The 22,766-nt window shown below is 41.5% G+C and overlaps 1 protein-coding gene across 8 annotated transcripts in view; it reads left to right on the top strand.

Moving 5' to 3' along the window:
- Positions 1-22,766, top strand: part of ltbp1 (latent transforming growth factor beta binding protein 1) — a 101,134-nt gene that overhangs the window by 36,365 nt on the left and 42,003 nt on the right. For all 8 annotated transcript variants that reach the window (XM_079833436.1, XM_079833443.1, XM_079833440.1 and 5 more), the window contains exons 5-8: positions 13,700-13,867; positions 19,231-19,434; positions 20,047-20,306; positions 21,302-21,404. In XM_079833436.1, the coding sequence (XP_079689562.1) occupies positions 13,700-13,867; positions 19,231-19,434; positions 20,047-20,306; positions 21,302-21,404 (735 nt within the window). The remainder of the gene's footprint in view (positions 1-13,699; positions 13,868-19,230; positions 19,435-20,046; positions 20,307-21,301; positions 21,405-22,766) is intronic.

The following is a 22,766-nucleotide window of genomic DNA, read 5'->3' as shown; positions in this document are numbered from 1 at the left end:
TTCATAAAGTTATTGTAGAACCACTGTAGTGAGATGGACTTTGTAACGACGTCTTTAGTACCTTTTAAGGGTCTTGAGAGTGTAAAGTGCCATTGTGCCAATGGAGGCCTTTCAGAGCCATCAGATTTCAACTAAAATATCTTCATTTCATTTTCTTACGGAGGTCTTACGGGTGTCGAATGACATGAGGGTAAGTAATTAATGACAGAATTTTCATTTTTGGGTGAACTAACCCTTTAAGTCAATATCTATGGAAAATCTAATCAAATATGACACCTGTGACTTTTGGACACAAGGCATGTGAAAACCAATGATTGTTGCCGTCTAACCTGCACCATACACTGGAGAAAATAAACTATTTTTCTTACTATGTGTTTTTCTTGTTTTTCCAGTACAATTATCTAAACACTCTTGAAAGATTACATTACTGTAGAAGCAAAATTATTTTTATGAAGATTTTATGTCTTGCTTTCAGAGAAATCTAAAAGTGTGTGATGTTTTTGCTTAAAACAAGAAAAAGTTGTTTTTCAATTGAGTAAGAATAATCTATTTCAAAAGGAATTTTTTTTTTAAACGTTCTTGTTTTAAGCAAAAATCTCACAACATTCTGTTAGTTTTCTTTGAATGAAATGTCTGTGTCATTTTGCTTCTCAAGTGAAAGAAAGAATATGATTTTTTTGCATTCTAAATAAATAATATTTGACATTTAGAGTAGTTGTTACAATGTTTGTTACAAAAGATTTCATCAAAATGAAGTTTCTATATATTAAAAAATCCTGAAAAAATATACAGTACCAGAGTTTCCTCAAAAATATTAAGCAGCACAACAATTTTCAACATTGAGCACCAAATCAGCATATTAGAATGATTCCTAAAGGATCATGTGACACTGAAGACTGGAGTAATGATGCTGAAAATTCAGCTTTGCCAGCACAGGAATAAATTACATTTTAAAATATATTAAAATGCAGAACAGTTGTTTTAAATAAATTCATTCCTGGTGGGCAAATGTGTCTTGCCAACCCCAAAGTTTTGAACGTTAGTGCATGTCTTGGCTGCCACTCTCTATAATTTTGACATGTTGATAATCCCAAAGCATCTCCTTCTGTTGGGGAAATTTAAGATCTAGTGACATCAGCATCTCAAAATGTTATTTCGTGTATCAGTTTTTATTTTTCAACAAGTCTCGCTGACTCCGCATGAAGCCGCGGGTGTTTGACGGAATGACGGATCACACACACACCGTGGAATATTCCATGAGGAGAGTGACAGCATGTCTGACTCGCTTAGAAACATTTAGCTCTGTGTCGGCAATGCTGTGAGATGACAGTACGATTTTGTCTTACAGCTGTAGTAGAGTTGAAAACCATGATAGAACAGGGCTCCCACAGTCATCAATATTAAAGATGAATATTAAAACTGATTTCCAAGAATGGATGAGTCATGAAAATGTATGCAATATTGAAATTTATTCAAGCTAATCTCAAACTACAATCTCAACGCTCTATGCGTTTACTACGATTGTTAAACATCTTTATCCATCACAAACAACAGGAAAATAGAAATGTCATGGAAAAGCAAAGGAAATTCAGTGATCAAAAGGTGTGGGAAATGAAATCCACCGTACAAATTAGTGGTGAGATGGTTCACAACCACAGGCATGTGCATTTTAGACCCCACTTTCTCACTTCCTTTCTCTCGCGCACTTCTGCTGCTGTAGTCTCATTTATTGTAATTTTGTATTGCTGCAGGTCGGCCCTTAAGTTATGGCCCCATTGTTTTTTTTCAAGTGGATCCTCTGGTTGAAATCATATAAAGACTTAAGCATTGCCTTGTGCGCTGCACTGTCTAAAGTGAGTTATTAGCCTCATTTTCTCTGGGTAATTTTAGATAAAAGCCCAGCCATGAGGGAAGGCAAGAACCAGAGAAAAGAGAGGGGGGAAATTAAATGACAGAGCGTTACGATAAACGGTCATTAAGAGAAGTACTCTTAGGAGGCAGGTGAGACGATTAGATACAGTAGTCCTGCATGTGAATGAGGGGACGGTGGATCGGCAGAACTAATGTGTAGCATGACATCTATTATCCCTCTTCCTGTCCTGCAGACTGGCAGCATTACACAACTCAGCCAAATACAGCCAGAGCTCTGCTGTAATACTAATGCAAGGAGGAGCCCGTGGGGTATTGGGTAACTGTTTTTGCACGGTGTTATGGTCTGACATGCCATTTCTCGCTGCTTTGAAACTCAGCCAAACCGCACTCTGACTGGATGTCGGATCATACAGAAATGACCGGGTTCACTCAGAGGAGACAGACCTTTACATATTACATTACATTAGTCTGAAGGTCATAAGAGACAAGCATCTGACTGATTTCCTGTTGACCTCAGGTTACATTTGTAGTTTGGATTGGATATATAGATTTGATTGATTGAAGGAGAGAGGGGAGAGGAATTAGATCTACAATCTGAACAGAAATCTTAATAATAATCGCAATATTTGCAATACGTGTAATTTGTATATGTATATCATTACATTCAATTCAAGCTAAATCTGACAAAAACGTACATTCGGGTGCGTTTTTCAAGTTAAAAACAATTCATAGATAAGTTAATGCAAACTAGCACAATCTGTTAGAAGTAGACACAGGTAGGGTAGGGTTAAGAATGTCTTAATTTGATTGATCTCAATTCTTTAAATAAAAATAAAATCTGTATATTACTCAAGTTTGCAGACCAATCAAAAAAAAAGCAATCAGAGTAGTGATACATTAGCAAATTCCTTTTAATGAATCATTCGAAAAAGACTAAAGAGGTAACATTAGAATTAGTGTGCCAGATGCTAATATAGACGATGAAACAGTTTATACATGAATTTATAAGAAAAAATCTGCAATCTTCTGCGTGAAAGGCAAGAAATATTCCTCTAAGCCAAATCAGCTCATGTTCAAGTAGGGGGCTGAAATCCTAGCACCAAACCTGGGGTTTTATAATTACTTTTATATAAAAACAAAACAAGTCTATGGTATTTCCTATGGTAATTTAGAATTGCCAAGTAAACATGCGTGTGTGGCTAAAGGTAGATGTAGCAGACTGACTAGTTTCTCAATGTCTTAGGCGTCTGGCACCCGGTGAGGTCTGTCCCACATGAGAGACAGCCTGTCAGCAGCCCTGTGTGTGTGTGTGTGTGCGTGTGTGCGTGTGTGTGTGTGCGTGTGTGTGTGTGTGTGTGTGTGTGTGTGTGTGTGTGTGGTTGTGTGTGGTTGTGTGCTGGTAAAGCCATTCGTCTCCTGTCGTCTACTTCTCACTGTTGCTGAATAATCTTAGTATGCTTTCCTCAATTTACCTTAATCTCTCATTTCATTACAGCTCTAGGTGTGTGTTAGTGTCATCAGTTGCTGACTGATGTCTGTGGAGACGGTGTTTGATCTTTGAGGAAAGGTTATATGTTAGCTTCTGGTGGATTTGCTTTACATAACAGAGGGAGGGGGGAGGGAGACATAATGTTATGATCAGTGTTGGGCACGTTACTTTAAAAAAGTAATTAGTTATAGTTACTAGTTACTTCTTACAAATAGTAACTGAGTTACATCATTATAAAAGTAACTAATTACCAGGGAAAGTAATTACTGCATTACTTTTTTTTTCTTTTCCAAATGTTCAAATATGTCAAACTTGGATGCCCCCAATATTAGATATGTTAAATGAATGAATTGGACACTAAATAGAATAAATTATTATTATAAAACATTGTACATTAATGTACACTATTGTAATGTTGCTGTGGGAGAATGTGAGACACCTATCAAATTCAATGCATTATTTTAAATATTATCAGTAGGCCTACTATAGTGTAAATATTGTGTAAATATTATCAGTACTATACTTTCCTTTGGTAGAGGAGCTCACGTTATCACCTGGGTTTTTAGCCACTAATTTTGTGGCATATGATGATGTGAGGCGCTTCAGAATCACTTGCCACCGACGTGGAGAGACTCTTTCTTCCTGGGCATAAGTTGCACGTTACATAAATATTCTTACCTTTCACCTCAACGAGGAAAAAGTAGCGCTTATACTTCCAGTTTGCGAAAGCTACCTTTGAAGTCGTTGGACCATCGCTGAATGTGCATATGCGTGTGCGTCATAGGTGTGTGTGTGAACCATAGACCGTGAAAAAAAATAGGTGTGAACTCAACCTATCAACTTCAACCTTGTCTCCCACCCCCCAATCATCATCAGTTATGTGTACCACCGCACCCACCCCCAACACGCATGGCTGGTGCGCGCACACACGCACACACACACACACACACACACACACACGTTGCAGGTCCGACTGACAGAGAGCCTGTTCGGATGAAAAGCGCTTCAGTGAGCTCAATTATAGTAACGCGACTAACGCCGCATTTTTTTTCCTCAGTAACGCTAACGGTGTTGTAACGGGAGAAACAGTAATTCGTTTGATTACTCGTTACTGAAAAAAATAATTCCGTTAGTAACGCCGTTCTCTTTCATCATCTCGTGTTCGAGATCCACCTATGGGAAGGGCATCCGTACCTGACCTCTGCAGAAGCATCCAATTGCACCAAGTCTGACAAGACAGGCAGGAGCGCGCAGCCAATGCCCGGTAAGGCCCCGCCCCTTACCTGCGGGCATATATAGCCTGCACGCGCTACTGTACTCCAGTTGACATTCGCTTCTCGCGATCTCTGCACTGACACAGCTCGGTCGAATTTGCGCTGCTCACTTATTGTCTGCAGGAGGAAATATATTCGTATCAGCCTCCGCCGGGCGTGACAGTTCCTATTCTGCCAGTTTCTCTGTGTCTGCTCTTGGAGCCGCCCACGCTCTTCCTCGTCATTCCTGTTCCACGGCTGCCGCTACAGATTTGTTCTGAGTTCTTCGCCGGTATGTCGCTCTCTATTCCTGCTTCTTTCCGGCGCTAGTTTATCACGGGCCTGCCCGGCCGCGTGTGGTGCTCTTGCCGCTATGATATTCACCCTTTCTGCACGGTCTGCTCGGGCCTCAAGCACGCGGAAGAGGCCATAGAGAATCCGGAGAACTGCAGTCACTGCCTGGTGCTGCCTAGTTACTCCTGCGACGCCACCATAAGGTGCTGCTACTCAGTGGGACATAGTGACGACAGCCCGCCACCGGGGACCTCCCGGGGCGTGACTGCTCTTGTCTGGGCTGACCAGACAAGTTCCCCGAAGAGGACATCTTTGCGGGAAACCCCCCGCTCGCCGACGATCCGGCAGGGTCCGGTGATGACGACGTGCGGGACTTCTCATTCACGCAAATTGCGCTGCAGAATGCCTATTCGCGTCTTTGCATTGACTTAACATGAAATGTAACTTAACATGTAAATCACTCGCGCGAAACGTTTCATTCGCGTCCGGTGTGAACGCACCATCAGAGGACGAGGAGGCCATCCCACCCTCTGGCATTCCCCAGGCTAGCGCCCCCGCAGCCTTGCCTCAACCCATCTTCCTGGATGTGTCAGCGAGCGGCCGCTTGTCTCAACATCGGCTCCACAGAGCGCCACCGACCAGGAGAGGGATATTTACGACGGTAAAATGCTGGGAGCTCCCCTCGGCCTGAGGTAACAACTTTCACGTTCTCCTAGCGTGCGCTGAGCACACACGGCATTACTGGAGCGACCCGCTCGACCTTAAAGCTCGGTCTCGCGGGTCTGGAGGTTAAAATATGGCGGCTCTCGGCTTGGGTTAACCGCCCGCTATTGAGCGATCGCCAGGCACCTCAACCCAGTCCAGGGAGGGCTGCTCGCCCTGATGAACCGTTTTCTGCTTCGGTGCACCAGGCCAATCCTCGGCCTTGGCTGTTAGGGCCCTAAATGTCTCCTCCTCTCCGCTTACCAGGCGGAAATTTTGGACGACCTGGGCCAACAGCTAGGGATCTTCCTCTCCTGCATTATGGAAGGAGATCATCACGGTTCACAACCTCGTTTCTCCATAACGCTCGTCAGGCCTTTCAAACCTTTGGGCGCTCCATGGCACTTTGCTTTGTAGAATGTGACCAGGAGGAGGAGGAGGACGAGGCCTTCAAGTTGTGCCTTCTTAGGAAGGCGGCCCCTAGCCAGGCACGTTTGCCTAATTCCCCGGCCCCGGGACGTAACTTTCATCAAAACCGTTCTCGAGCGACAAGCTCTTTGAACTCTCTTTCTGCAGTAACCCTGTCCAAAAGACGGAGGGTTTCTTCTGGAGGGTGCCCCCCTCCCGTGGCTGCCCAGCCTATGTGTTTAGTGGATGGGGTGTGTCTCGAGCGACAAGCTCTTTGAACTCTCCTTCTGCAGGAACCCTGTCCAAAAGACGGAGGGTTTCTTCTGGAGGGTGCCCCCCTCCCGTGGCTGCCCAGCCTATGTGTTTAGTGGATGGGGTGTGTCTCCACCCCATTCAGGGGGTCTGTTGTGAGGGAAAGTGCAAAAGCAGTGTCACCACACCGCACATACTGTGTCCCCTCACTCAGCTAATAAAGGCTTCGGCCCCAGTTTTCCCAAACCCCAGTGTTTTCCCTAAAACAAAACACACAAAAACACGTTAAATCAGACGAATCATATTAATTCGTTACAGAGAGATACCCTCTCTCTGCAGGGAAAGCACTTTTCTCTGCAAAGAGTGGACAGCTCTCTGAACCCACGCATGCCGTCCCTAGTTTCTCCACTAGAGGGTGTCAATGCATCACAAATAAGCCAGCTGGGCAAACACTAAGCCAGCTGGGCAAACACGAAGCCAGCACGGTGCGAGTGGGCACGCTCGTGAGCCGTGTGTCTGCTTCGCGAGCTGCAGAACCACCCGTATGGGTATTGTGTACAATATCGCAGGGCTATCGTCTGCAGTTTGCAATGAAACCCCCACTTTTCAGCAGCGTTCGTTTTTCTCACACAGAGGAAAACACGGCGCGCGTTCTGAAAGAGGAAATCTCCTCTCTGCTGAGCAAAGGTGCGATTCAGGTGGTACCCCAATCTGATAAACCAGGGTTTTCATTCTCGTTATTTCCTGGTTCCAAAGAAGGACGGTTCCCCCCGTCCTATTCTGAACATCAGGGTGTTGAACAAACATTTGAGGAAATACAATATCAGAATGTTAACTCATGGTTCGCTCGCCCGCGCCATAAAACGGAACGACTGGTTCACATCGGTCGATCTGAAAGATGCTTTTTTCCACATAAGCATTTATCCACCTCACAGGAAGTGTCTTCGTTTCGCCTATCAAGGCATTTGTTACGAATTCACGATCCTGCCGTTTGATGAGTCTAAGCCCTCGCAGCTCCTGTCTGTGTGCGGAAGCGGGCTTGACTCCCCTGAGAATGTCTGGTCTACGGATCCTGACATACATAGACGATTGGCTCATCATAGCCGATTCGAGGGGAAAGGTGTTGCAGGACACCTGCCGCGTGCTCGCGCACATAACATCTCTGGGCTTCAGGGTGAATGTGAACAAAAGCAATTTTACACCCAGCCAGAATGTGATATTCCTGGGCATGGAGCTTAACTCAGTCTCCATGCGAGCGCGTCTCTCACAGGAGCGCGTTCTCTCTCTGATGAACTGTTTGTCGCAGTTCAGAGAAGGGGCGAGGGTGCAATATCGCACATGTCTCAGGCTACAGGGTCTTATGGCTCCATCTATCCAGGTTTTGCCACTAGGACTCCTGAGAATGAGGGCGTTCATGAAGTGGGTTTTGTCACTACATTTCAGCCCGTTACACGATCTTTGCCGTTCTGTGACAGTGACGCGCACCCGCGCTGCAGCTCTGCGCCACTGGAAGAGCGTGGACTTTTACGCACAGGGCGCCCCTCTCGGGACGGTTATGTTGCGGAAAGTTGTGACGACAGATGCGTCCATAACAGGCTGGGGTGCCACCCAAGAGGGCAGAACTGTGAACGGTTTGTGGCCGAGCAAACTACGTTCAGAGCACATAAATTATTTAGAGCTTCTGACTATTTGGAAGGCTCTGAATAATTTTCTGCCCCGTCTGCAGGGACATAATGTGCTCGTACGCTGAGACAATACCACGGCAGTGGCTTATATCAATCGTCAAGGCGGCGGCGGTGCGCTCGTCGAAACTCCATGCTCTAGCTTACAAGCTTTTGGTATGGAGCAGTCGATTTTTCCTGTCGTTACGCGCGACTCATGTTCTGGGCATTCTGAACAGAGGCGCGGATCTTCTATCGAGGGGGAACCCGCTCTTCGGAGATTGGCGCCTCCATCCTCAGGTTTTAGGCTTAAGGTTTTCCCTAATCCAGCCTTAATGCCGAAATGTTTTCCTGCGTTCACATCGGAGGTGTTGGAGCTTTCCGCTTTTCACCCTCTGCCCTTTTTCCTCCGCGGAGGATCAAAGGCTGAATGCCCTGTGTCCGGTCTGTGCGTTACAGACGTATTTGGCTAGGACCAGTGCTTTCCGGAAGAGTGACCAACTCTTTGTTTCATGGGCTCCTCCCCACAAAGGGGATCCCCTGTCTAAACAATGCCTTTCACATTGGTTTGTGGACGCTATAGTTTTGGCTTACGAATCAAAGGGAGTGCAACCCCCCAGGGGGCATCAGAGCTCATTCCACGAGGGGCTTAGCCGCCTCTTGGGCTCTGTTCAGGGGAGTACCACTGCAGGATATCTGCTCTGCTGCCAGTTGGGCTTCTCCCCATACATGTGTGCGTTACTATTGGCTGGATGTCACCAGAACCTCGGTAGCACATTCGGTCTTGGGGGTGGGGTCTTCCTGACCCTGCCTTCTTTTGTGTGTGCCACACACGTTTCATGTCCTGCTTGCACACCGCAGTTACGTGTGTGCGTCTGTTTGGCGGGTTCATGATTATGAGACGTGTCAAGCACCGCCCCCTTGGGGGTGACCGTCTTTTTCTGGCTAACAGGACCTCACTGTGAGTATATTGGGCAATCGGGGAGCTGTCCATGTCTCTCCCATAGGTGGATCTCGAACACGAGATGATGAAAGAGAACAATAGGTTACTGTCTTAACCCCGGTTCTCTGAAACATCGAGTGGAGAGATCCACCAGCCTTGCCCCGCTTGCCGCACGAGAAGCTGGAGTACAGTAGCGCGTGCAGGCTATATATGCCCGCAGGTAAGGGGCGGGGCCTTACCGGGCATTGGCTGCGCGCTCCTGCCTGTCTTGTCAGACTTGGTGCAATTGGATGCTTCTGCAGAGGTCAGGTACGGATGCCCTTCCCATAGGTGGATCTCTCCACTCGATGTTTCAGAGAACCGGGGTTACGACAGTAACCTATTGTTTATCTGTAACGCCGTTATTCCCATCACTGGTTATGATAGAGACTTTGGTGGACTTACATACTTAAAGGGATAGTTTACCCAATAATGAAAATTCTCACCCTCATGTCGTTCCAAACTGTAAGACCTTTGTTCGTCTTCAGAGCACAAATTAATATTTTTCTGATGAAATCCGAGAGCTCTCAGGCCCCTCCATAGACAGCTATTTAATTACAACTTTCAAGGCCCAGAAAGGTATAAAAACATTGTTAAAATAGTCCATATGACTCCGGTGGTGGTTCTTCTTGATTTATGTAAGGGGGTAATCCAGCATCCGGAAAGCGTACCATCCATAGGGGCAGCCATTGCTAACCAAGCCATCACCTGCTGTTAGCATCCCATTGATTCCCATTCATTTTTGCGTCACTTTGACAGCGAATAACTTTACATCTGAGGCGTTTAAAGACTCCATTTGTCCTTTGTTTATTTCTAAAGAAACACAACAATGTATAAAAGGCTCCATTACCTTGTATCTTACACTATCGCCCAGTAGAAGCCTTTTTTGTAAAAATAGGCTAATGATTGCATCAAAACCTCCCGACTCTGTCGCATAGTTGAGAAATTACCGTGTAGACAGGAGGAGAAGCTCGCAGGCAATCTTTTACTGTCTTTGAGGCAATCGGGGGGACGTGGAGGCATAAAGTACAATAAAGTCAAGGGAGAAGCATGGGGAGAAACCCATAGAGAGCCAAAAGCCACGGGACAAAATATTTCAACAACGTGATTCAGATTTCACTTTGCACAACTACTAGAAGACTTACAACTGTCAGACTGGTTGCTCACGTCACATCTACGTCGTCAAGCTCAGTCTGAGGCTGCGCAGTACTCTCAGCCATCAGGAAGTGAGTGCTTCTACTTGACTTCACTTTTGTCCGTTGAAGTCTATGGGGTCGCTGTGTCCATTTCTTTTACTGTCTATGGATTTATGGCGGTTGGCATACAACTTCGAGGTGCATTACCGCCACCTGCTGGTTAGGAGTAGGTATCAAGATCTCAACATACCTTTTCCAACTACCTCCTATACCTATATTCTTTTATCTAGATCAGTCCTTTTCAGAAATAGCTTTCAATAATCAATACATTCATCATACAATTCTTTTGCAAGACTCCAGTGGTTTATGAAGCAACTAGAATACTTGCACAAAAACAAACAAAAATAATGACTTTATTCAACAATTTCATTCTAGCCTCTGCCAGTCTCCTATGCAGTTTAGTGCAGAATTCGAGTTTTACAGCAGCCGATGCATGCGTGAGGACGCGGGAGCTGCACTGTTTTTACAACGTAAACTGCGTAGGAGACTGGCACAGGCTAGAACGAAATTGTTGCATAAAGAAGTTATTTTTGTTTGTTTTTGCATTCTAGTCGCTTCATTAAATTAAGGTTGAACCACTGTAGTTATATGGACTATTTTAACAATATTTGTACTACCTTTCTGGACCTTGAAAGTGTTAATTACATTTCTGTCTATGAAGGGGTCAGAGAGCTCTTGGATTTCATAAAAGATATCTTGATTTGTGTTCCAAAGATGAACGAAGGTCATTTATGGGTTTGGAACGACATGAGGGTGAGGAATTGACAGAATTTTTATTTTTGGGTGTGAACTAACCCTTTAAATCTGGAGTGACTCAAAAGCACAGCCAAATTAAATTCAAATTTCACTCAAATCTGTCCTATGGACTACTTTTGTAAAACGTTTCTGATATGAAACTTTTTTACTATGTTTTCATGGTATTTATTATCATGGATTTGGAACGACATGACGGCTAATCATATATGTTTTTAGTTGTTAATTCTACTGGAATGCACTTTTTACTGGTTTCCCATCAAAAATGAATTAATAGACTTAATAGACTCCAAAATTCAGCAGCTCTGTTACTAACCAGAACTAAAAAAGAGAACATAAAACACCAATAACACCATAATTATATTTCATCAAGAACCTTCTGATGCAGGTCTATTGGAGGTTCCCAGCTAGACGAAAGAAAATCTGTGATGCGGCCTTTGCAAATTATGCGCCAAAACTGTGGAGCACACTACTATCAGATATTAGGGAAGCTAGTGCAGTTAGTATTTTTAAAAGAAAGTTTAAAACGTATCTTTTTACTCTGGCATTTATTTAGTTACTTATTAATAAATGGTCTCCTGTATGTTTTAGCGTTTCTTATTAGATTGTTGTAGCTGATTACTTTTATATTTTTTCTTCATATTTTTATATATTTATCCTGTATGGGTTGCATTTAATTTCTTGTATCTCTTATGTTTGGTGCACATGCTTGTATTGAATGTGATGTTGCTCTGGATATTTAGGGTCCGAGCACCGATGGTGTGAATCCCTATTGGGATTGCTCAGCCTATTATTCTTCTTCTTCGAAATTAATAGTATTTTTGAGGACCTAAACATGCTTGAAAACTCATGAAACTTTGCACACATGCCAGAATTGTGACAATTTAAATCTTATATGTGTTTCAGAATTAGACGGGGCAAAATGGCTCGATAGTGCCACCTACAAAATTTCAATTAAGCGCCATACGCGATACGTTTCACATACGAGTATGAAATTTGGTACACACATGTAACAGCCCAATACCTACAAAAAAGTCTGTAAGTGCAAAATCTGAAAACCAACAGGAAGTCAGATATTTAGAATTTTCTCTGCAAAAATGTGCAGTTTTTGCTGTACTTTAACAAACTCCTCCTAGAGATTTAATCAGATCAACATCATATCTGCACAGTCTAATCTTAAGGCCTTTGCGATGTTAAATTGTGAAGATTTCAGTTTTCGCTGAAGGGCTTGTCAGTGGCGGCCTGACAAAGTCTGATGTTTCGCCATAAAACCGGAAGTCAGGCATACAATGTCCGATCTGCCCCAAACTTCACATGTTTTATAAGAGTCCTGGCCTGAAGACATCTACATGCCAATATTCAGTAAGTCATAGCGCCACCTGTAATTCACTCCCAGAAATGTATTCAAATATGCCATGAAGTACTGCTGAACATGCTAGAAACACATTAAATCATGCAACACATGGCTAAGTGCTAATGTATGCGATTAACGCCACAAAACAGGAAGTTGTAACTCAAACTTCACGTTTGATAATAGTCCTGACCTGAAGACATCTACATGGCAATATTCAGTTATTATCAAAGCGCACCTGATGGCAAAAGGAAATGTGGCACATTAAAATGACTTTGCTATTTTTCTCCTATATTTACCCGCTTAAATGCATGTCGCCCACTATTTGCTGTTTTCCTGAGGCCTCCTGGTGCAAGGGCCCTTTCATCACTGCTTGCCGCTTTAATTGACTATATCATTGTAGGTAAAGCACATTGAACTGTATTTTATGCCTGAAGTTTATTATTATTAATTTAGTATTTTTCTGTGAAATAATTCTGTGACAAGATGCCATTTTGGATAGATGGAGTATGAATGATAGTGGAAGGGATAGAGATGAAGAAACAATCAAAACCGGAAGCAGACATAAAATCAGTCTGGTAATCAAGAAGAAAACCGGCCATAAATGTCTGCAGAGACCTGACTGGAAAATATTCAGTGAGACAGTGATGCCAGGAGATTATCATACTGTAATTTAAACCATATACAGTACTTGCTAATACAATTAATTAATTAACTAAAGGAGATTGTGGGTAAATTTTTGAAGTAAAATTTGAAGTAACATCATTTAAATTAAATGGATTTTGGAAAATTTGTATCATTATATATATATATATATATATATATATATATATATATATATATATATATATATATATATATATATATATATATATATATATATATATATATATATATATATATATATATATATATATATATATATATTATCATAATATTAATGTTTTTTTTTTATGGTAACCTTAGTTAGAAAGGAAATGATTAGAAGTTAGTTGGGAAAAGCCAACATTCCTCTTTTCGTCTCTGTATAAGGCTTGGAGTTGTGGCCACTTTGTCCAAATCCTTCATGAAGAACTGGGTCTGATCCCAGAGTTGTTTGCTGGCGTCTCTCTCTCTCTTTCTCTCTCGCTCTTTTGCTCCTATTTTTTTTTCCCCCAGTCACCTCCTCATGTTCCAGAGACTGAGATATTGGACCAAGGACAGAGAAAAGGAGGGAATGGACGAAAAAGGAATCAGACAGTCACAGGGGAATACGTACAGGAGACTAAGAAAAGACAAGACAACAGAAAGCCTTTTTTTCCTTTCTCCAGCCTCTCTGCCTCTCGCTCCCTCTCTCGTTTCACTTTCTTAAAGCTGAACTCCTGAGCCGATCTGCCAGACACTGCCTACAAAAGTGAAAGAGTGTTGTTTATGAAAGCCATGCCATCCAGACTGATGGAGTTTTCTCTCTTCTCTCTGTTGATATCTCTGCTGTGCTGGACTGCAGTAGGGAACCATACCGGACGGATCAAGGTGGTCTTCACCCCGACTATCTGCAAGATGACCTGCACCAACAGCCGCTGTCAGAACAGCTGTCAGAAGGGCAACACCACCACTATCATCAGTGAGAACGGGCACGCTACAGACACACTCACCGCCCCCAACTTCAGAGTCGGTGAGTGGTATCAGCTCTTCTTCTCAGTGTATTGTGGGAAAAGTGTGAAGTTTTCATTCATCCAGGGCTTTGTTGAACATCTAATTCCTCGACTGTGTTGAATGTATGTGTGTACGCTTGCGTTGCTGTATACTGAACAGAGAACAGCTGGCCGTGGGCCTGTTACATCATGTCCAGCCTCAGACAGGTCTATAATTATGGCTGATGTTTGGATGTGTTTCTAGTCGCATTTCGGCTGGGATTTTTTTACTTGCCTGGCAGATATTGTGGAAAAGTTGCTTTAGATTGTGTCTGAAAAGCCTACATTATTTGACTTCAGTTCCGGTTGCAGCAGTGATATTTCACAACAAGGGCTCAGAATGGCTCAAGAGCATGTGGTTATGACACAGCCGAACGTCTTCTGCCCTCTGGTTCAGTCGGTCCACATTCATTTACCAAATGGAAATAGAGCAGTCTGGGTTCTTTGCACATTTCTTAGTTGTGTAGTCCAGTCATTCCCAATCAGGGTTACTTGGAAATAATTAGATTTTGTCTTAGTAGAGTTTTTTTTTTCTCGTTTGCACAACCTATGGTGTATTTGCTCAACATGAGTGAAGTTTCATACTACCATATTTAAATTCCACTATACAACGAGTGCAAATTACTTTTGTTAAACATTCCATCTAGATGTCATTTATAAGAATATTTGGCATTAGGTTTATCTCTGTGAACGTGTCTCTGTGATTATCCCAGAACTGTCAAAATCTTTGAAAGACAAACGAACTCAGGTGTCTTATTATAGCAGACAGCAGAAGCTACTTTGTGAGTTTTTGACATAGTCGTTTGATGTAAAGATGGCGTTTTAAAATGAATCATTCAAATAATGGACAGTTAACTCATCATAATACTATTTAGCATTTATCATAATACTATTTAGCATTTATAAACATCTATTTTTTTTCTTATATTTATTAATATGTGTATTAATACTTTAGTACCTTTTGAATGAAGGGGTACTGAAATATTAATACAATTTAAATTGTAAATAAAATAACATTGTAGTCCTTTCTAAGTAAAGTCAAAAAGTTTGCTAAGAGCTAACATAGCTTGGTACTTTCACTTCTTAGCCTTCTGCTCTTTATGGTCCCTTATCGTGGATGGTAGAAAGTAACTTTGTGACTTGCAAGTCTTTCATTAAGGTCAAGAATGAAGCAATAGACACAATTTATACCCATGGTGGTTACATAAGGCTTACTTTTGAATCCAATTACTCTGTGGACAAAAGGGTAGCATTCAGCTAAGGTTTGTTTTCACCAGTGGGTTTTGTAATCTGCGCCCAACAGGGTGAGCAGCTGAAATTGTATTCCATATAAGAGGGTCAGGTAAGCTCAGAAGCGTAGTGTTCGAATGGCTAATCTCAGTGTAAGCAGAGGCTGTGCGTGGTGCTAAGATGTCATTCTCTCTGTCTGTCTCTCTTACTGAATGAGGTGAACGTCTGGAGTGGGTGAGTGTGTGAGTGTGTGCGGCCTTATAAGGAACACAGAACGTTCTGTCAGCTCTGATCCAGACACAGCTGGGAGGAGAGATCGCAGGCCGAGCTCCAGCACTGTGGATAATGGAGAAACACACGCACATACACTCATTAGGGTTGGATCAATACCAAGATTTGGGCTTCGGTTCTCTGAACCAGCGTCTCGTACCTCAGTGATGATGCTAAATCGATTCCTTAAGCAACAAATAAACAACCTCAGGCGAGTGATAAAATGAAATGAGCTATCAATACATTCAGTAATTTGATGATCTCAGTGCAAGTATGCAATAATTAAATATAACTTAAACCATACTGTACTATTCAAAAGTTTGGGGTTGGTAAGATTTTAATTTTTTTTTTATTAATTTATTATTTAATTTATTTGTGTGATGACAAAGCTGAATTCAGCTTTTCTTCAGTGTCACATGATCCTTCAGAAATCATTCTAATATGCTGTTTTGATTCTCAAGTAACATTTCTTATAATTATTAATATATTCTTTAACTTAATCATCAATTTTTGATTATTTGAAATATATTTTTTTAGTAACAGAGTAAAAGTCTTCACAATGACTTTTGATCAATGTAATGCATGCTTGATGAATAAAACTATTAATTTAATTAAAATACAAAAATCTTACTGACCCCAATCTTTTGAATGGTTGTGTCTGACCTCTGTTGTCTGATAAAAACATTATACAATTCAGAAATTTAGACAAATTCATTAAAAAACATCGAGTCTCATACATGATTGCATAAGCTTTAAAATTTCACATCAAACTGCATGAACCGCCAAACTGCGCATATAGCAACATATTGTCGTATGGGTCAAGTACAAAATTGGCAAAATGACATTGTATCATGGTATTTTATTTACTCCATGCACACAGTGAGAATGTGCCGTACAAACCTGTGAATCATTGATCCATGCTTGGTTCTGACAGTCATGGATCAATAAACTGTCTCATGGAAATACTAAAGCATTATCATAGCAGATCGATATGTGGCTGCATGTTCCTTATACATGATTGCACTGATGGGAATGTATCACTGCGCTTCTGAACATCCTCAGTGTTGTCCAGACTGTTGAATTGTTTTCTTTATATATGCCTCACCTGTACACGTTGTTGGACGCATTTGTGTTGGATGTTTTAACAGTCATCCGCATGGAGCTGCCAGTGAACCTGTCTGTACTAGCAGAGATGTTGGGGTTTACAGGAAAATGTTACTCCATCTGTTTAAGGGCTGTGGGTGGATACTCTCTTTTTTTCAGATGAAAGGGTATTCCAGGTGGGCTAATGACATCTCGATTGGATAAAGCTCTAAGGCTTGCTTTTGTGTTCTCATTTGTGTGAAAATCATTTGCCGGTTTTGGAAAGCTTTTGGGTGTGTGTGTTTATGTGTGTGTGTGTGTGGTGATAATTTGTAGTTCAGAGTGGTGTACATTTGAAGGAAGTCTGAGTCTCGAGAACTGGACATCATACACTACCATTCAAATGTATGGGGTCAGAATTTTTTTTAAGAATGAATACTTTTATTTAACAAGGGTGAAATAAAGTGATCTAAAGTGTCAGTAAAGACATTTATTTTGTTACCCAAAAATTCTATGTCAAATAAATAATGTTTTTTTAAACTTTATATTCATCAAAGGGCAGTCGTGGCCCAATGGTCAGAGAGTCAGACTGGTAAACCCGAAGGTTGCAGGTTCGATTTTCAATACCACCAAAAAAAATTGTCTGCCCACTTTTCCTGGTGTGTATGTCTATGTTTTGCTTTGTGTGTGTCCACAGTTTGTAGTGTGTGTGTGTGTGTGTGTGTGTGTGTGTGTGTGTGTGTGTGTGTGTGTGTGTGTGTGTGTGTGTGTGTGTGTGTGTGTGTGTGTGTGTGTGTGTGTGTGTGTGTGTGTGTGTGTGTGTGTGTGTGTGTGTGTGTGTGTGTGTGTGTGTGTGCGTGTGTGCACTACTCACTGCTTCTAATGTGTGTGGGATGGGTTAAATGGACAAATTCCGAGTATGGGTTACCAAAACTTGTCCTTTATGTCACATCACTTCAAAAAATCCTTAAAAATATGTAGCACGTTTTCCACACAAAAAAATGTATTAATGCAAAAATTAAGCATTACAACTGTTTTCATAATTGACAATTATAAAAAATATTTTGTGATTTTGTGAGGTATGTTTGTCAAAAATGGTAATAAATTACATTTTAAAATATATTAAAATAGAAACCAGACTTGTTTTCTTTTTATTTCTTTTTCAAATTTTCATTTGCACCTAGTTGGATTTTCATGTTTATTCCACCAGAGATATTCAGCAAGTATGAAAACAACTATACTGGAGACTATCCTGGCTGTCAGCTTATCTGAGAGTCAGTTGCCAGTTCTGACAATAAAAATCATCTCACCACCATATTAGTAGCGTGTACATTAGTACATTCCTCTTTTATCAAATGAACCATGTAAGAGCAGTCATTTATGTGTGTCAGAGAGTGAAAGTTAATGTGGTCTGTCATCCTGCTCCTGCTGGTTATCTTACCATTTCGGCCACATTTCATTTGTTTACTGTCATGCTGCTCTATTTCCTCCTATCCGGGAGAGAGTAGTGCAGTGCTGTTCACTAGCTAGGATGGGAAGCGTGTGTCTATGTGTATGAGTGTGCGTGATTCAATGTTGATACATGAGTGTGTCAAGATATTGCCTGAGGTTCAGTGTAGGCACTGTGGAATAGTCCTAGATTTCCCACTAGAGCAGAAATAATGAATGTGTGTGTGTGCACATGTTGTGTATAAATCATATTTTGTCAGAGTGCATGTAAATATTTATATAAATGCAGCAATGTATCGGAGAAAATATGTGTATCTATTTGTTTGTGTGTGAGTGTGGGTTTGTTTTGCTATACTTTGAAGGCAAAAAAAAATGTCCCTGGAAGAGAGTTAAATATGACACATCCTTCCCTTAGGGACATTCGGGGATGCCTTCATTTGGAAAAATTAATGAAATAATTCTTCATGAATAAAATACTGCTTTTTAAATCTCTAATAAAGGCAAAAAAAAGTGTGTATAAAATATAATAGAAGACTACGCTATGTTGTCATTTAGTCTTTCCTCCCTCCGATCTCTGAAGTCGTAATGGACTGTGCGTCTGGCCACAGGAGGTATATGCGGTGTGAGAGGAAATTGCAGCACATTGTGCCATGTGGGAATGGTGGTTAGGACAGCCATGCTTTTTTAATGAGCATTTAGCGTGATTAGTTCATGATGGTTAATTATATGATGTGGCTTTTGGTTTGGGAAGGTTTTTAAAAAATATCATGACAGGAGAATGAGGTATGAGGTATGTCTGAAATAATGTCCTATACCACAACACAAACTTATTGCTGTAAAATATCAAGCCCCAAAACGTTTATTTACCTCAGCTGTGGGATAATTAAATCCATTCATCATTTTTCTGGTATTAATACTGAGCCCAAGCTCAAGTGAGATTTAAGCACTGTGAAAAATGGCTAAAAGCGAGCAAGGGAGAGAGAAAGAGGGAAAGAATGGTCCGTCACCATAATGGCATGTTTTAGTGAAAATGTGTCACGTAGAACTCTCTTACATGCCACCACAAAAGTTCCTAAATTGATTTTCTGTGAAGCATTTAAGCCCATACACACGCACACAACGGCCCGCAAGCAAACACTTGCTCAAACACTGGACAAAACTAAAGTTTCATGATAATTTTGTTGGTTCATCTGTGTATAATTAAATGTGATGGGTCTCTGAACAGGAAGTCGCTAAACTAAACATTGAAAAATGTTACCCGACATAGCAGTGATTAACCTCGCTTTGCTCTGTTTGTGTGTGTGTGTTTTAGTTGTTTGCCATTTGCCCTGCATGAATGGAGGAAAATGCAGTGCTCGGGACAAGTGCCAGTGCCCGCCAAACTTTACTGGAAAATTCTGCCAAATGGCAAATCCAAACAGTCACCAGGGGCAACATACACTTGTAAACGGGCAGAAGACGCACGTCCACTCAACACACACATTACCTCTCACCTACGGCACTGGACAAAACCAGGGTAACGCTTTTATTTCTCTGTTCTTACCAATCACTTACTAATCTTTAAATCTGGCTTCTGCTATTATTCATACATGGCTCTGTTGTTATTGAAGGAATATTCAGGGTTTAGAATAACCACAAAAATGTATTTACACTTGCCCTTTGTTTTCTTTAAAAAACAAATGAACAATCTGGGTTACAGTGAGGCACTTAAAATGGAAGAGAATAAACATTTAAATACTTATTGTTTCAGTATTATAGCCACAATACACCAGCAAAATGCTTACTAACACCGTCATTTCCATGACAACACAACACCATATACCATAAAACTCTTAAATGACTGTAAAAACTTTAAAACAGCTTTACATCTCAAATAACAATTTTTTTTTGATAGAAGTGCTTTTATAAAATTATAAGTTTCACATTTCAGCTATTCAGCTACGGAAATTGTACCCGTTGACTTTCACTTGTATGTTAAAGAAAACAAGGACCGAGCTAAATTATTTTTAGGTAATCAACATTACGCCATATACTGTCTTTTGAGCTTTACTTGTATTAAACCTGTACTGAACCCATATGAATTTATATTGAATACTTTGAATATTGAATGAGCGTTACTTTTCTGTAGGTTTGGTGAATGTCCATGTGAAACATCCCCCCGAAGCCTCAGTCCAGATCCATCAGGTGTCTCCAGTGGACAGTAACGGGCAGGTGAAGAACACGCAGTCCAGCCACTCCTTCACCTACCACAGCAGCAGCCAGAGCATCCAGCATGGACATGCTCACAGCGGCGCCATTTACCCCAACCAACAAACATACCTCCAATACCAGCCGGTGACATCCAAGAGCCAGCTTGGACGCTGCTTCCAGGAGACTGCCGGGATGCAAGTAAGAGAGACCATAAGTGTTTGAATATATAAACTCATACTGATGTTGGTATTGAATATCGAAGGGTTTGCATCTGAAATGCACCCCTGCTTCCATAGAGCTTTGTAGATTTTTCACCTAAAAATAAAAATTCCGTCATCGTTTACTCTCCCTCATGTTGTTTCAAAACTCTATGACTATTCTTTATTCTTTTAGAGTTCAGAGTTTTGATTCATACAATGAAAGTCAATGGGCTCCAGAGTTATTTTGAATTGCATTGACTGGACAGAAGCACTCTTTAAAATATATTTTTCTAACTTTACCTTTCTCTTCATCTCTATCCATCTCGCCACTGCTGTGAGCTGTGAATCATCCTCTATTACTCTGTCTCTCACTTTTAATGTCTTTTAAACTAACTCAATTTCAGCTATCATTGGATAATCAAATAGAGCAAAAGACAAAATGAATAGTGAGATGAGACTCTCTCCAGAACATTGTGGTGCTCAAGGGAACATCTGTCTAGAAGAGAACTGCAAATGAAACGCAAAAGAATGATTCTCAAGAGTTATGACTCAGTACCTGCCTCCAGCTTAATAGAACATCTAGTTGTCTTCCGCTCCCACAGTTGTTAGTCTATCAAGTTATTATCATCAAGTTCACCTCAGTCTTGTTTGTTTACTCTCTCTGAACGTAAAGTGCAGTGGATGTTTTTGCAACCATTCAGACTTAATTTGCAACTTTGTCTTTTCATGTCACCAGAGAGTGGGGTGTTATCAGGTTGTTTGAGTTGTATATCATTGCTGTCTCTCAGATTGTTGTTCAATTCGTGCCTGGTTCAGCAGATTAGATTCAGTCAGGAGGGAGATATCAGAGTGTTGATCAGAAAGAACCGGGATCAAGAGCTGTGTGTGAGCAGAATTATTTATTTTGTGTGGTGAATGGTTTAGATGAGTATCTCTCTCTTTTTCTTTCTTTCGTTAACTTATTTGGTTTGATCGTGTTTTATTTTGTTGTAGTGTGGGAAAGCTCTGCCTGGCCTGTCTAAACAAGATGCCTGTTGTGGGACGGTGGGAACATCATGGGGATTCCACAAATGCCAAAAATGCCCCAAGAAAACATGTAAGCTACTGTCTCACTCTCACAAACAAAAACTCCCATTAGACTCTCACACAGGCAACTATGTGCCTCGTTTTTTTTACAAGCAAAAGCACCCGTCTCATCCTCACATGCAAAAACATCGGTCTCAGTCTCAGAGACGATCATCTCCCTCGATTTCACAAAAAAGAACACCCGTCTCACCCTCACATGCAAAAACACCTGTCTCACGTTCACACAGACAAACATCTGCCTCACTTTCATACACAAAAACACCCGTCTCACCCTCACATGCAAAAACATAAATTCTCAGTCTCAGAGACAATCATCTCCCTCGCTTTCACAAAAAAGAACACCCGTCTCACCCTCACATGCAAAAACACCTGTCTCACTTTCACACAGACGAACATCTGCCTCACTTTCATACACAAAAACACCCGTCTCACCCTCACATGCAAAAACATCAATTCTCAGTCTCAGAGACTATAATCTCCCTCGCTTCACAAACAAAAACACCCACCTCACCCTCGCATGCATAAACATCAGTCTCAGTCTAACAGACCATAATCTCCCTCGCTTCACAAACAAAAACACCCGTCTCACCCTCACATGCATAAACATCAGTCTCAGTCTAACAGACCATAATCTCCCTTACTTTCACAAACAAAAACACCCGTCTCACCCTCACATGCAAAAACACCTGTCTTACTTTGACACAGACAAACATCTGCCTCAGTTTCACAAACAAAAAGACCCGTCTCACCCTCACATGCAAAAACACTTTCTAACTTTCACACAGACAATCATCTCCCTCACTTTCACAAACAAAAACACCTGTCTCACCCTCACATGCAAAAACACTTGCTCACTTTCACACAAAAACTGCGAGGAAAGCGAGATCACTTTCGTTTGCGTCCTCACGAAAGTGTCAATTGTATGTGTTTAAAGGCTTGCCAGTTTAAACATTCAAGCGGTTTTACACCATTCAAAAACAACATGGAAAACATTGCACTTCAGTGAGCTGTTTTCTGTGACAGAGCCGAGCCGTGTCATGTCTTTGACAACGCGCAAGCCCCAAAGCCAGATCACTTTCACTTGCGTCATCAGTAAACTTTGTCAATTGTAGGTGTTTTAAGGCTTGCCAGTTTTAACATTCAATCGATTTTAGACCATTGGATGTATCATTATATTGAACTCAAACAGACTCGCAGCTCACACATCCGGTGAAGATCGCACGCAGAGAAACATTCAGGAGCTGTCCTGTGTCAACTCTGTCCTGTGATTTATCACTAAAGTAGCTTAGAAAAACAGTTATAGCATAGTAACTACAACACACAGCTTCACAATTAATAGAGATATGGTATGACTAATTCACACACGCAATCG

This window comes from Gobio gobio (genome assembly GCF_949357685.1).
Source record: "Gobio gobio genome assembly, chromosome: 13".
In the NCBI taxonomy this organism is placed as follows: Eukaryota; Metazoa; Chordata; class Actinopteri; order Cypriniformes; family Gobionidae; genus Gobio; species Gobio gobio.
This window is presented reverse-complemented; position numbering and strand designations above follow the sequence as displayed.